This window comes from Artibeus jamaicensis, unplaced genomic scaffold, assembly GCF_021234435.1.
Source record: "Artibeus jamaicensis isolate MK-2021 breed Jamaican fruit bat unplaced genomic scaffold, CSHL_Jam_final contig_786, whole genome shotgun sequence".
Lineage (NCBI taxonomy): Eukaryota > Metazoa > Chordata > Mammalia > Chiroptera > Phyllostomidae > Artibeus > Artibeus jamaicensis.
The window spans coordinates 2,639,072-2,651,706 of NW_026521971.1; the positions used below are offsets into that span (position 1 = coordinate 2,639,072).

General features: G+C 58.5%; 1 protein-coding gene across 1 annotated transcript in view; it reads right to left on the reverse strand.

Moving 5' to 3' along the window:
* Positions 1–12,635, reverse strand: part of FSTL4 (follistatin like 4) — a 333,324-nt gene that overhangs the window by 48,853 nt on the left and 271,836 nt on the right. The window contains exon 7 of the mRNA XM_037130007.2: positions 3,016–3,182. Within this exon, the coding sequence (XP_036985902.2) occupies positions 3,016–3,182 (167 nt within the window). The remainder of the gene's footprint in view (positions 1–3,015; positions 3,183–12,635) is intronic.

Here is a 12,635-nt window from a genome sequence, read left to right on the forward strand (position 1 = left end):
CTTTGCCCCAGCGGGGCTGCCCTCCTGGGCTGTTTTCTCCTGAACAATCTCACTTTGGAAATGCCCCTTGAACCTGCCCCTCGAAGGAGGACTTGTCTGTCCCCCTCCACAGCTGATTTCTCCCCAGGGGTGCAGTCCTCACTGTACCCAGAGGGGGCTGCCACTCATGAACACCTGCTGTGTGCTGGGCCCTGGGCTGGGCTTGGGACGCATCTCCAGCCTGGAAATGCGCCTTCGAGGAGGACGCTCTCAGCCCCGTTTCCCCACAGGCTCAGAGAAGCCACACTGCGCAGCCCCGGGCGGCTCTGGAGCCGCAGGCAGTGGCCGGTCGCTGTCTGTCTCCCTGCACGGACCGGGCTGATGCGGACGGGCAGCCGGGGCAGCCAGGGTCACGGCTGCCTGCCTGTTGGGGACTCAGGGTGCACGGTGTTGTCTGGCAGCTGCAGTGACAATGACAATGATAATGATAACAACAATGGCAGCAGTGACAGTTACATGGAACACTTATGCTAAGAGTGTCACACGTGTCCACATGCATTTTCCCATTCAGTCTTCACTCTAACCCTACGAACGAGGCAAGAACTGTTGTTCATCCCCATTCCCCACAGGGCAAAACTGAGGCTTAGAGGGGCCCGGCATCTTTTCCAAGGGTCGTCGGGCACAACTAGGAAGAGGCAGAGCTGAGACTTAAACCTGGGTGCCCATGACCCCCGAGTTGGTGCCCCGCACGCGCAGGCTGTGCTGCCTCCCTCTGCTTCCTCAGGCAGGGGAGTCGCGTGTGCCTGCCGCACAGACGTGGGTGTGTAGGGACCTGTGGCTTGTGTCGTGTTTGTGTATGTGTTGTGCGGTTGCACGCATCGCTCAAGGACCCCCGTGGGGCTGGCACTGCCCTGCACCCATGTGCGTTGGCGTTTCTGAGAAGCACAGAGCCCTGCCGACCCGTGGGCTGCAGGCTGACCATGAGTGGCAGGTGCTTTGTGGGAGGGAACGTGAGGCCATTAATCTCCAGCTGCACCCACAATTACCCAAATTGCTAGCCTCGCAGTGCAGGCTAAAAATGCAATCAAGTCGGTGCTGGGGGCACGTTCAAGGGAGGGGAAAACACCCCTAGTGGTTTAATTAACTGATGGGAACTGGAGGAGTGCTGCCACCGCCTTTATTCCCAGGGTCTTTCAATGGAGTGTCGAGCCGGCCCGTGGATGTTCCAACGGACGCAGGCAGACTTGTCCTAGTTCTGAATCAGCGGGCGGAACAGTTCGAGGCTGACACCCCACATTGAGAGCTTTTGCACACACCAGTGTGCACCCCAACACACCCTTGCACCCCCAATCTTCATGAACAGAACACCGCCCTTCCTTGCGAAGATCCCAGACACGCCCTGGGCATCTTAGACCCAGAAGACTCGGCCCCTCTGGCGCCTGTCCGTCAGTCTGTCAGGCACCCGAGGACTTGAGTTGGTACAGACATTCACAGATGGGAAGGTACAGCCAGCGCTCACCACAGCGAGCAGATCACCAGGAAACGTCCGGCCCGGTGTGACGAGGGTGGGGGAAGGGCACTCCTGCCAGCTCCACCCAGGTGGAACCCAGGGGCCCCTCTCTGTCTGCTTGCTGTGCGATCTCCAGGGTGCAGCCAAAGGGGCCTACGGAGGAACAGAGTCCCAACTCTGGGGGTTGCTGCAGAATTGCATGCGGGCCTCTCCCCAGAAAGCAGTCTCAGAGTTGGGGGGATCGTGCAGGTTGTGGGGTTCAGCAGCCCTGCTGTGGAGGCTGCCTTGTTCCCCGTGGTGGTGGTGGTGGTGGTGCTGCTGCTGCGTGGGCTTGCCCATCTCTGGGGGTGGGGTGGTGCAGCCAGCTCCCTGTCTCCTGGTGGCTCACTCCCCTGCGGATCAGGGCTAATGGCGGCAATGGTGTTCCAGCTAAGGGGCTCCAGTTAGTCTCTTTTGGGGGTGCACCCTGGCCCTTAGAGCTATCCAACTCATGGGGTCACACGGCCCAGGCCAGCTCCCTCTGCCCCAGCAACTCCCCTGGCACCTTAGCACGTAAGCCAGGGCTGACCACTCAGCCCACAGGTCTCCCCTCTCTGGGCTCCACCCCCCACAGAGCCAGCTGGCCTGACCCAAGCAAGGAGACCAGGGCTGCCCCCAATCACCCTGAAAACTGTGGTCCTGTCACTGTAGCTGCTGGCCTGGCAGCACCCTCCATGGTGACATCACACTGTCTTCTCGCATGAGTTTCTGGGATGCTTCCTCACCCCTTGAGCCAAACCAGGGCCAATAACTATTCTCAAGTTAATCTCTGTTTGCCTCGAGTACAACAGCAGGGAGGTGTTGCCGAGGTTGCTTTGCTAATAGAGTAGTCTGCTGAGGATCAGCTGTTCAAGGAATGGCTCAAAGTGCTAAACACAGTGTGGGTGGTGCTGGGACCCCAGCCCCGGCAGCCTGTTGGCTGGGTTAGGCTGTGCAAACTCAGGGGCTCTCCCACCCAACTCATCACACCCCCATGCCTCCTCCCCACCCCACAAACAAGGCCCCAACCAGCCCAGCAGCTCGCCTCTGCCCTCCACAGGAAGTCCCCTTCCCCCGTGTCCAGCTGTCTACAGCCTGACCCGCTTTAGGTCTGGAATCTTCCCCCCAGCAAAGACCTCACCCCAATGTTCTCCCCGCCATGGAGCCTTCCTGCCTGGCCTTGTTTTCTGTTGGCCTGTGGTCCTTCCTTCTGAGTGGTGGGCTCGCCACACAGCCCCCTCCTCTCACATCCCATCCTCACGCCTTCATCACTGCTTCGGCCAGTACAAGGACCTCTGGCTCTGCCCCTCACCGCCCCCGTTCACTTTCTCCTGGGCCTGGCTGGCGGGCGTGCAGCCCACATCCACCATGCCTCTCCGTGTGGCAGGACTTGGGCTTTCTGGTACCTTCAGGTGTCAGGCCAGGTTGGAAGACACCGAATGCGGGATGTCAAAAGAAAGCCCTTGGGCCCTGCCTGCTTCCACCACAGCAGGGCAGGGGTTACTCACATTGATATCTTCCAAATCCAGAAAGTTCAGGGTGAGCCCATTGCGCTTCCAGACGATGGGTGGCCGCAGGTCCCCGCGGACAGCACACGTCAGCACTGTGCTCAACCCCACAGTCACCGTGGCCACACTGACCCTCTCCTCGGGGGTGAGGCTGAGCTGGACCACCTCTGCAGGGGAAAGGAGAAGGAGAGGGCGGTCAGGGGCGGGCCAGGGAAGGGGCCTCTACTCCAAGAGAAAGGGCCATGGGGATGGCCTGCAGGGCAGGGGCCCGGGTGGCTTCACAGCAATGGAAAGTCGCCCCCCTGTGCTGACGAAATGTACAGCTGGACACATCTTCTGTGGGAGGAGCCCCAATTCGCATAACATGACCGAGGGCCACTGTGAGTCAAAATGGGTCAGGAGCTACTGCCAGGGGAGGGGGCTGTGGATCTGTGAGTGGAGTCACAGATGGGGCTGCAGGGCCCCGTGGCCCCTGCTGCAGACCAGGGGTGTAGCATCCATCCTGCGCTCCCCGGCCTCGGGCCTCAGGACACCTGGGCCGGGCGAGGAGTGGTCAAGGTCCGCCGGCTGGGCCCGCAGCCTTCTCTTCCATCCGGGGGCAATTAAAAGGTCGCACTGTCTGAAGTCTGGGGAATGGACCGGCTGACCTTTGCAGGTTTGTTTCTGTCTGAGGATTCTCTGAACTTGGATTTGGATTTCTGCTCGGCAACCATGCGCGGTAGCCTTTAACTTTTTGAAGTGCACTTCAGGCCGCACAAATTACTAATCCTTGTCATTTCACACTTGACAATGGGCCGAGAGACTGATCATTCTTTGGGCAATCAGAAGGGTCTAACATGTTTCCCTCCTGCCACAGGCTTTCTGAAATTCTCAGGATTTATCAAAAATTAATCAGACTCAGATGTTCGAATGCCGACAAGGGATCAGGCTTGGAGGGAGGGTCACCAGCCCACTGGGCGGACTGCCTCTCCCAGATGTACAACTCAGGGCTGGGGCCAGCGGCGGCAGGAGTAGAGGGAGGCAACCAACCCTGGGCGGCCTGTGTTTCTGTTGTGGCCTGGGCAAGCCAGGTGTGGAGAGAGGCGGAGAGCTGAGGACCGAGCCCTGCGACTCCGCGGGACACTTCTGAGCTGTGGTCAGGCCAGACACCTGAGTTTGCCCCCTCCTGCCCATGCGCATGGGAGAGGGGGGAGGAAGGGGAGCCAAGACGGCTTCGGGCACGATGCTCTGCAAAGCAGACACGGTCAGGCGGGATCCCGGGGCCCAGAGCCCTCCCCACTCCAGTCGCTCAGTGGCCCTGACCCAGGTTCATGAAGAGGAACGAGGTATATAGCAGGTGCTTAATTAGTGCTTGTTGGATGGGTGGATGGATGCAAATGGAGGAGAGGGAAATAAAGAAGGAAAGGAGCCAGCAGGCCAGCAGAGAGGGGACAACTGCACACACAGGACAAACGTGGGGAGCCACAGGGGGGAAGATGAGCACCGCCGCACGACCGATGCAGGCGCACCGGCACACCATTTTACCAACGAAGCGATGCGCTTCACGTTCCCTCCCCAATCTGCTCCGCCTGCCGCCCTCCCACATCTGAGTCACGAGGCTTACTGCTCAGGGTGGGGAAGGCGCGAGCCCACTCTAGACTCGGCTTTGGAGAGGCAGAGGACAGCGAGACGGAGAGACGAGAAGCATCTGCTGTAATTGTTAGGCTCCCACTGTGCTATGCTGGCTCTTAGGACTCAGAACCCAGATTTTCCCCAAGTAGAGACGAGGTACCTCCCACTCACGGGATAAACTGTGAGGCTCCGAGCTCTAGGGAAGAAAGAAGGGGTCTGGAATACCCGCTCCTCATCCCAGGGCTTTGTGGGAATCATAAGGGAGACAGAGGGAAGGGTAAAGAGTGTGCCTGTTTGTGTGGAGGTGAGTGGAACCAGGGAGGGGGCCCTAGGAGGAGGCTCCCCACCTGGGCGACTGCACAGGGCGTGACAGAGCCAGGGCCCGGGACTATCTGCCAGAGCCCCCTCAGCTCCTGGGTGGCCTAGAGGGGCCCAGGGGTTCTTGCCCACATGCTGGCTGGGCTGTGAGGCGCTCTGTACCTCTGTGCGTGAGGACTGCATTGGATGGCCAGGTCTGGGCCCAGAGGCAATGACCTGCAGACCTGTAGACCTCCAGGGGTACATGGTGCCAGTGGGGGCTGTGGGAGGCTTAACCAAGGGGGAGCCTCAGACTCCAGACTCCACCAGGCTAAGAGAGCACAGCCAGGGCTGACCTCCGGCAGAGCAGCGGGGAAGGGTGGGGTGTCCAGGCCCGGGAACTGGAGGTGGCGGAGGATGGCAGGGCGCTTACCTCCACACTCAGAAACCAGCTAGGGGGCAGCTGGGGGTGCAGGTTGGGCACTGGAAGCAGGAGGCATTTTTCTTAGGTTGGGCCTCACTCGTGTGTGTGGACTGCTACAGTGGTCCGCTTGGACTAGGCTTTGCAATGGATCGAATATTTAGGTGTGTTTCTCTCCCAATGGCTGGGAAGTGGGGCTTGTGAAGAAGTCAGGTACGTCACCACGCACGTGGTCAATTAATCTCTGACAAAGGAGACAGGAAACATATACAATGGAGTGGAGACAGTCTCTTCAGTGAATGGTGGTGGGAAATCTGGACGGACAATGCAAAACTAAAATGAAACTAGGCCACTTTCTCACGCCTGCACGAGAGGAAACTTGAAATGGAGTAAAGGCTCACGTGAGGCCCCAACCACAAAACTCCAGGGAGAAAACACAGGCAGCAAAGTCTGACGGTGGCTCTTAGTGACTGGCTTTTTGGACGTGACTCCTCGGGCAAGGGAAACAAAAGGAAAAAATAAACAAACAGGACTACATCGAACTCAACAGCTTTTGCACAGTGAAGGAGCCATCAACAAAACAGAAGGACAGCCTGCTGAATGGAAGGAGATGTTCCCTGATGGTCTGTCCAATAAGAAGTTAATATCCAAAACAGATGAGGAATTCACACAACCTAACACCAAAACACACAAACAAGCAAGCAAGCAAGCACGCAACCTGATTAAAAAATGGGCAGAGGACCTGAATCGGCCTTTCTCCAGAGAGGACATACGGAAGGCTGACAGACATGTGAAAAGATGCTCCATGTCACTAATCATCAGGGAGATGCAAATGAAAACCACAATGAGATCCCATTTTATGCCTGTCAGAGTGGCTGGCATCAATAACTCAACAAGCAACAAGTGCTGGGGAGGGTGTGGAGAAAGGGGACCCTTGGGTATCATTGGTGGGAATGCAGACTGGTCCGGCCACTGTGGAAAATAGTATGGAGGTTCCTCAAAAAATTAAAACTGAAACTATCTTATGACCCAGCATTCCCACTTCTGATTATTTATCCAAAGGAATCCAAACTATTTATTCAAAAAGATATATGGACCCTTCTGCTCAGTGCAGCATTATTTATAGTTGCAAAGACAAGGCAGCCACCCAAACCCCCATCAGCAGACGAGTCGTAAAGAAAACGTGGGATATACTTGTATATACAGTGGAACACTACTCAGCCATAAAAAAGATGAAATCTTGCCATCTGCAATACCACGAGCGGCCTTCGAGGGTGTTGTGCTAAGCAAAATACGTCAGACAGAGAAAGAAACCTGCCATGTGATTTCCTTTATACATGAAACCTCAAAAACAAATAAATGAACGGACGGCCCTGGCCGGGTGGCCCGGGGGCGTGCAGTCTGGTCCCTACACCGGAACTTTGTGGGTTTGATCCCTGGTACAGGAGAAGCCTGTCGGCGTTTCCCTCCCACCTCGATGTCCGTCTGTCTCTCTCTTCCTCCCGCCCCCGATTCCTCTCTCTCTAAAATCAAGAAAAGCATATCCTTGGGTGGGGAGTAAAAAAAAAACGAACAAACAAAACAGAAACAAACTCACAGATACACAGACCAAACGGATGGCCGCTGGGGCGGGGGGCGTATTCGGGGTCTGGGTGAAAAAGGCGAAGGGATTGGGAAATGCCAACCGCCAGTCATGGGGACGTGAGCACAGCACAGGAAACATCGTTAATGACACTGAGACAACCGTGTGGGACGCCGGGGGGGGGGGGCCCCCTTACGGGGAGATCGCTCCGTCAGTTACATAAATGTCTGATTGCTGGGTTATGCACCCGAAACTAATATAATAATGAATGTCAACTCTAACTGAAAAATAAGAAAATTTTCAGAAATGTTTGTTACAGGAGGAACCTGCCTTTTCTGTGCACGTCTGCGCTGCTGTCAGACAGCAAGGCGAAGACCCGCGGGCCGTTGGGGAGGGGCCCCACACCGGCTTCGCCTCCCCCGGGGCACAGACTCTAGGCTTTAACAGGCACCCAGGAGCTTCCGTGCTGCCCTGAGGCCCAAGAAGCCCTGTCTTAGAAGACCCGGGTCTGCAGAGATGGCAAGGGGAGGGCATGTGGGTGGGGCGGTGCTGCAGTCTGGCCCGCTTGGGGTACCGGGCCAATCGCCAGGCCAGGAGCACAGGCCCTCACTTGGACGGTAAGAGCTACGTGTGATGTCGGGGTCCTCCCTCCACGTGGCCCCAAAGCCTTAGATTTCAGAAAGTTTTAGAAAATGTCTGGAAAATGAACAAACCAACGTGTCACATGGGAAGTCTGTGTGCCTCTCCACCTGCCCGGGCACGGCCGGCCTCATGTCCCTGCCCAGCACACCTGAGTCCCTGCCCAGACGCAGGACCATCGTTTGCAAGTCTGAAGACACGCACGCTGGGCAGGAAAGACTCACGCAGAATCAGAATGCGTGCACAGGAACCCTCATAATCCCGCCCCTGTGGGCTACAGCGACATGAACCAAACCGCAAATATTTGGATCACTGCAAGTTCAATGAAATGACTGTTTTATTGAATTTAATTCATGTCAGCGTTCTCCAGCTCTGTTTAAAATTCCGAAGAGATTGACAGGCACAGAACCTCTCCTCACTCCTGGGGACTGACTGCTTGGGAATTCACCTCTGGCTGCTGCCCCTTCCAGGGAGTTAAACATGAAGCGGTGTTGCAGGCCCAGGCTCCAGTGGGCAGGGCCGATGCCAGACTGCAGCTCTGGACACCTGGCCTCCAGGCCGGGCTCTGCTGGCGACGTGCTGAGGGGCCTGGGCAGGCCCCTTCCTGACCCTGGGCCTCAGCTTGGACATTTACGAAGTGAGGGGTTGGCTGGGAGGGCTCTGGGATTCTGAGTGCGTGGTTCCCAGTGGACATCCCTGCAGACCTTCCCTGGTCTTGCCAGGAGATGTCTGACTGCACCTCATTACCCTCCAGGGTGGCAATGGCCCTGGGATGAGAACTGGAAGGCTTGCCTGGCAAGTAGGGATTTGGAGGAGGACAGGAGGGTTGGGGAGTTCCTGACAACTCGGGACGCCTGTCTCCCTCTGCATCAGGCCTTCTGACATCGGTGGGCTCCTGGCTTCCCCAGGAATGGAGGGGGACAGGCCGCGTGGCCATGGCTGTCAGCGAGTGCAGGTTGGTTAGCACAGGCAGACCTTCGTGGGGTGCTAATTAAGCTGCATGCCTGGCCGTGGGGTTCTGGGCAGGACTGTTTGGGGCTCCGGTGCCAAGCATGGTGTCTGGCACACAGTAGGTGGCTCAAGGCCAAGCTGGGCTGACGGCAGTCCCCTGGGAGACACCTGCCTCCCTCTCCAGGTCCTGCACACCGGAGCAGTGACAGCCTCGGCTTCCCAGACGCCCAGGGTGGCGACCACTGGCGTTCTGCTTCCTCCCTGCACAGCTGCTCTCCCTGCTTCTTGGGGCCCTGCAGAGATGGGGCGGCGCTGGGGTGACCGGGCCCTCTGTGAACCGGGCCACAAACACCCTTCCTGAAAACAGGGGGCTGAGGGACTTTGGCCACTGGAGGACTGGGTGTTGGCTCCTATCACAGCTTCCCCTTCACCGCAGGCCCGGCTCCTCACTCTGCACTGAACGCAACAAGACACTCATAAATCCGTCAGCACCCTCGCAGGCAGGACCCTGGCGCTTCGCGGCAACAGAAATTAGATTTCTCGGAGTCTCGTCAAGTTGGTGTCGTGTGAGAAACGCACTAATGGAACACGTTCCTACCTGGACAGCCGCTGTTTTCGGAAGGACGGTTCTGTGGAGAAACCGGGTCAAAAGCTCACTCCGCCTGCCCGCACTTGAGGCCTGAGACTGGGCCTGGGAGTGTGGAGCCAGGCTCAGGGGCCCCCCCGCACCCAGGGCCACCGAGGGGAGCCCGGGCTGGCTGCTTCGACTGGCCTCTGTGGCTGCAGCCTCTTTTCACTCTGTTCTCCTCCTGAGTGGAGGTTCTGCCCCTGGGACGAGCCCCTCAGGGGACCTGGGAGTCGCCAAAGGAGGTGTGGCACCTGTGGTACAGGCTGTATTGATCCTGCCTTGTTCCTGTGACCAGGGCCACCCTGTGACACTGGTGAGTGGGACAGGAACAATGTCTCCAGGCCAAGTAGGGGACAGGTAACAACCCTAGGCCTCCTAGGCTCAATGACTTCACCCGGCATCTGCAGGGTCGAGCTGCTTTGGCTCACCCTGAGGAGTCACGTGTAAGGTGGGGTGCCCTGTGTCCCCTCTTCCCCCCGACCAGGGTCTGCCACCCCGGCTCCTTCTGCCGGCTGCTGGAGCGTGGAGGGTTGGAGGCTGGGAATAATCTGTCTCAGGCACTTTTCATCTTGCACCCGGGTCCAAGCCCTCCTGGACTGTGTCCAGCCTGTGCAGGGGGCGGGGCCACCCAGACCTGCACTCGCCCAAACTCCGCTGCTCTTCCTGCACCACCTGATTCCATTTTTGTGCGACCATCACATTCCTTCTTTCTTGCTTCCTTTTGGGGACGGCAACCAACTTATTTGTCAGTGGCCTGCAGATGTGTGGGTAGTTTACTTCTTCAGTCCGTGCATGCTGCTTGGTGTTGCTCCAACCACCTTACAGTTTGAAGTCCTGCGTTCTGCTGTAAACGAGCACCTCTGCTTGCTGCACTGCGGCAAGGGCCATTTCTGTTTTCTTTCCTTCGTATCCCTAGCACCTAGGACCGTTCCTAGCACACAGAAGGGACTTCATAAGCAGTTTTAAGCAAGTGAGAGATTAGGATGGTGCTCATTCAACAACTATTTACTGGGCACCTGCTCTGTGCCAGAGCAGAGTCCCCGCTGATTGAGCCTCCGGGCTGGGGATTTACAGCATGAGCGTCCACTGGGGCTCTAAGCAGGAGGCTGCGGTGGTCTGATTTACGCTATCCAAGACCGCCTGCTCATGGGTCAAGATGTCTTCATTTTCTTAACAGAAACCCTTGGCTGGAAACCGGCTGACTAACGAGGAAAAGCGATCATCTGTGGAACGAGAGGGTGGGTGTGTCCCCCTGGTCCCAGCACGTTGCCAAGCACTCAGGCTCTGTGACCCTCTGAGCTCACCGAGCAGAGCAGCTGCAGGCCTCGCAGGCAGGGACCCTCTTGCAGAGTGGGGTAGGGACCCCTTGCTGTGCACAAGCCGGAAGCACAGGAAGCTTCTCCTAGAAGCCCCCCACACCACCGTCCCCTTGGGTTGCATCAGCCTGATCTGGGTCATGTGCTCACTCCTAAAGCAACCATGGCAAAAACCGCCAGGACTGGCTGGATGATGAGTGTGGCTGTGGGAGGAGTGGGCCCACCCAGGAAGGGGGCCGGGTGCTGGGGCGGCGCCCTGGGGCTTGTGCAGAGGGTGGACAGAGTGGGCAACGCAGGAAGACGGGAGACCTTTGGGGGCCTGTGGGGCGGGTGTCAGCGGCTTAGGCCAGAGCCATGGAGGCAGAGGTGCTGAGAGGTGCTGAGCGGGGGCGGCTGTCGGAGGCAGGGCTGACGACGTGTCGACTTATTAACATGGGGGGAGGGGGCCGTTGAGGGACCAGGCAGAATCAAGAATGAACACCACGATCCCGGCCTGCAAACCTGTGTGCGGCTTGCATTTACCAGACGTCTGGAGGAGAAAGAGCAGACACCTGAGGGAAGATCCAGGTTCTGTTTTTCCTGTGGCAGGTGGACAGAGGGGGAGACCCCTTTGGGATCCACCAGCATCTCCCTGGTAGTTAAAACCGTGGGGCAGAAAGACAACACCAGGGTGAGTGGTCGGGGGAGGAGGCCTGGGACTGAGGCCTGGCCTCCAGCGGCAGGATGAGGAGGGACCATGGGCCCACAGCTGGGGGAGAGGGGGCGGGGCTGTCGTCCCAGCGCTGTCCCGAGCTCCACTCAGATCCCGACTGAGATTTGGTCACGGGCAACGTGAAGGTCTGTTGAGACCCTGACGTTTGGAACCTCGACTGTTTCCTGAGAGTGCTGGGGCGTGAAGTCGCCTGTGGGAGGGACTAAGGAGAACGGGAGGCAAGGAGGTGAGAGAAGGGGCCCATGAAGGGGAACAGAGGGGTGGGATGCGCGGTGGAAGGTCAAGGAGACACTGGTGTGTGTTTTTGGTGTCCTGTGTGCCGGCCAGGGGCATGGCTGGATGGAGAGGGCGGCCTTTGTGATGAGGAAGAGAGAAGCGGTGACTTGTGAAGAAAAGTCTCTGGGTGGGTGAGGGTGGGAGCCCCCGGAGAGCAAGCGGCCTCTGGTGAGGCGCGGAGACTGGGAGTCTGACTGCGGATGGAGGCGCAGGGCAGTGAGTCTGCTGGTGAAGGACCGGGAGGGCCCCTGAAGTGGGCGGTGGGGGTTCTCGGCCCAGGCCGCTCCTGCCCCCCAGGGGCACTGGGCTGCGAGAAGCCACTTCCCTTGTATAGGAAATCTCCCTCTTTGTCTCGGGCAGGTTCTTTAAGTCATCCATCAGAGAGAACCCTACAATGTATGCTTTGTCCGAGGACAGATCTTGGGGAGAAAAGTGCTTCCTGTTTCCTCCCCAAAGACTCCTCTGCTATCTGTCAGTTCGGAAATCTCCACACCTGGACCCACGGCAAATTGCCTCCCGCTGCACTGGACGCCACTGCGCCTGCGCGGCGAGGCGCCTGGGGGGGGCTGTGGGCGGGCTGAGCGAACGCTCCATGGGAGGGACGAATGACCCCGATCTCACCCATCTCTCCCCATTTCACAGTCCCAGCCGAACCCCCTGCACACATCTCTGAATAAGGTGGGTTCAGAGGAGCCTCTCGTCTGCTCCTCCAAGACAGCTGCTCCGGGTGAGGACCACTTCCCTGGGGGTGTCTCTGCAGGTCTCGAGCTGCCCACAGACCTCCTCCTCTCCCGCTGGCTCGGGAGGGGGCCCAACTCCTCTGCCTGCCCTTTGAGGACACGCACACCCATCTCCAGTCTTGTCCCTCACAGCACCTGCTTTGCGGGGCCCAAACCAAACTCCCGGCTACTGCCTGCATGTGCCCCGGGCTTCCCACGCTCGCTGGCCACGCTGGCACCGCAGGCAGAGGAGCTCAGCCCGAGACACCTCGGCTTGAACCCAAGAAGGTGGCAGAAAATCAGTGTGAACAGTTCTCGGCTCTATCTCTGCCCTGTCATCGCTGCCCCCACCCCTGCCCTGTCCCTGCAGTGGCCACAGCCCCGGACCTGGACAGGGAGCTGCCTGGGAGCCTCTGGGGCAGGGCTGGGGCAGGGCTGGGGCAGGGCACGAGGCCCCCAAAATAGAGA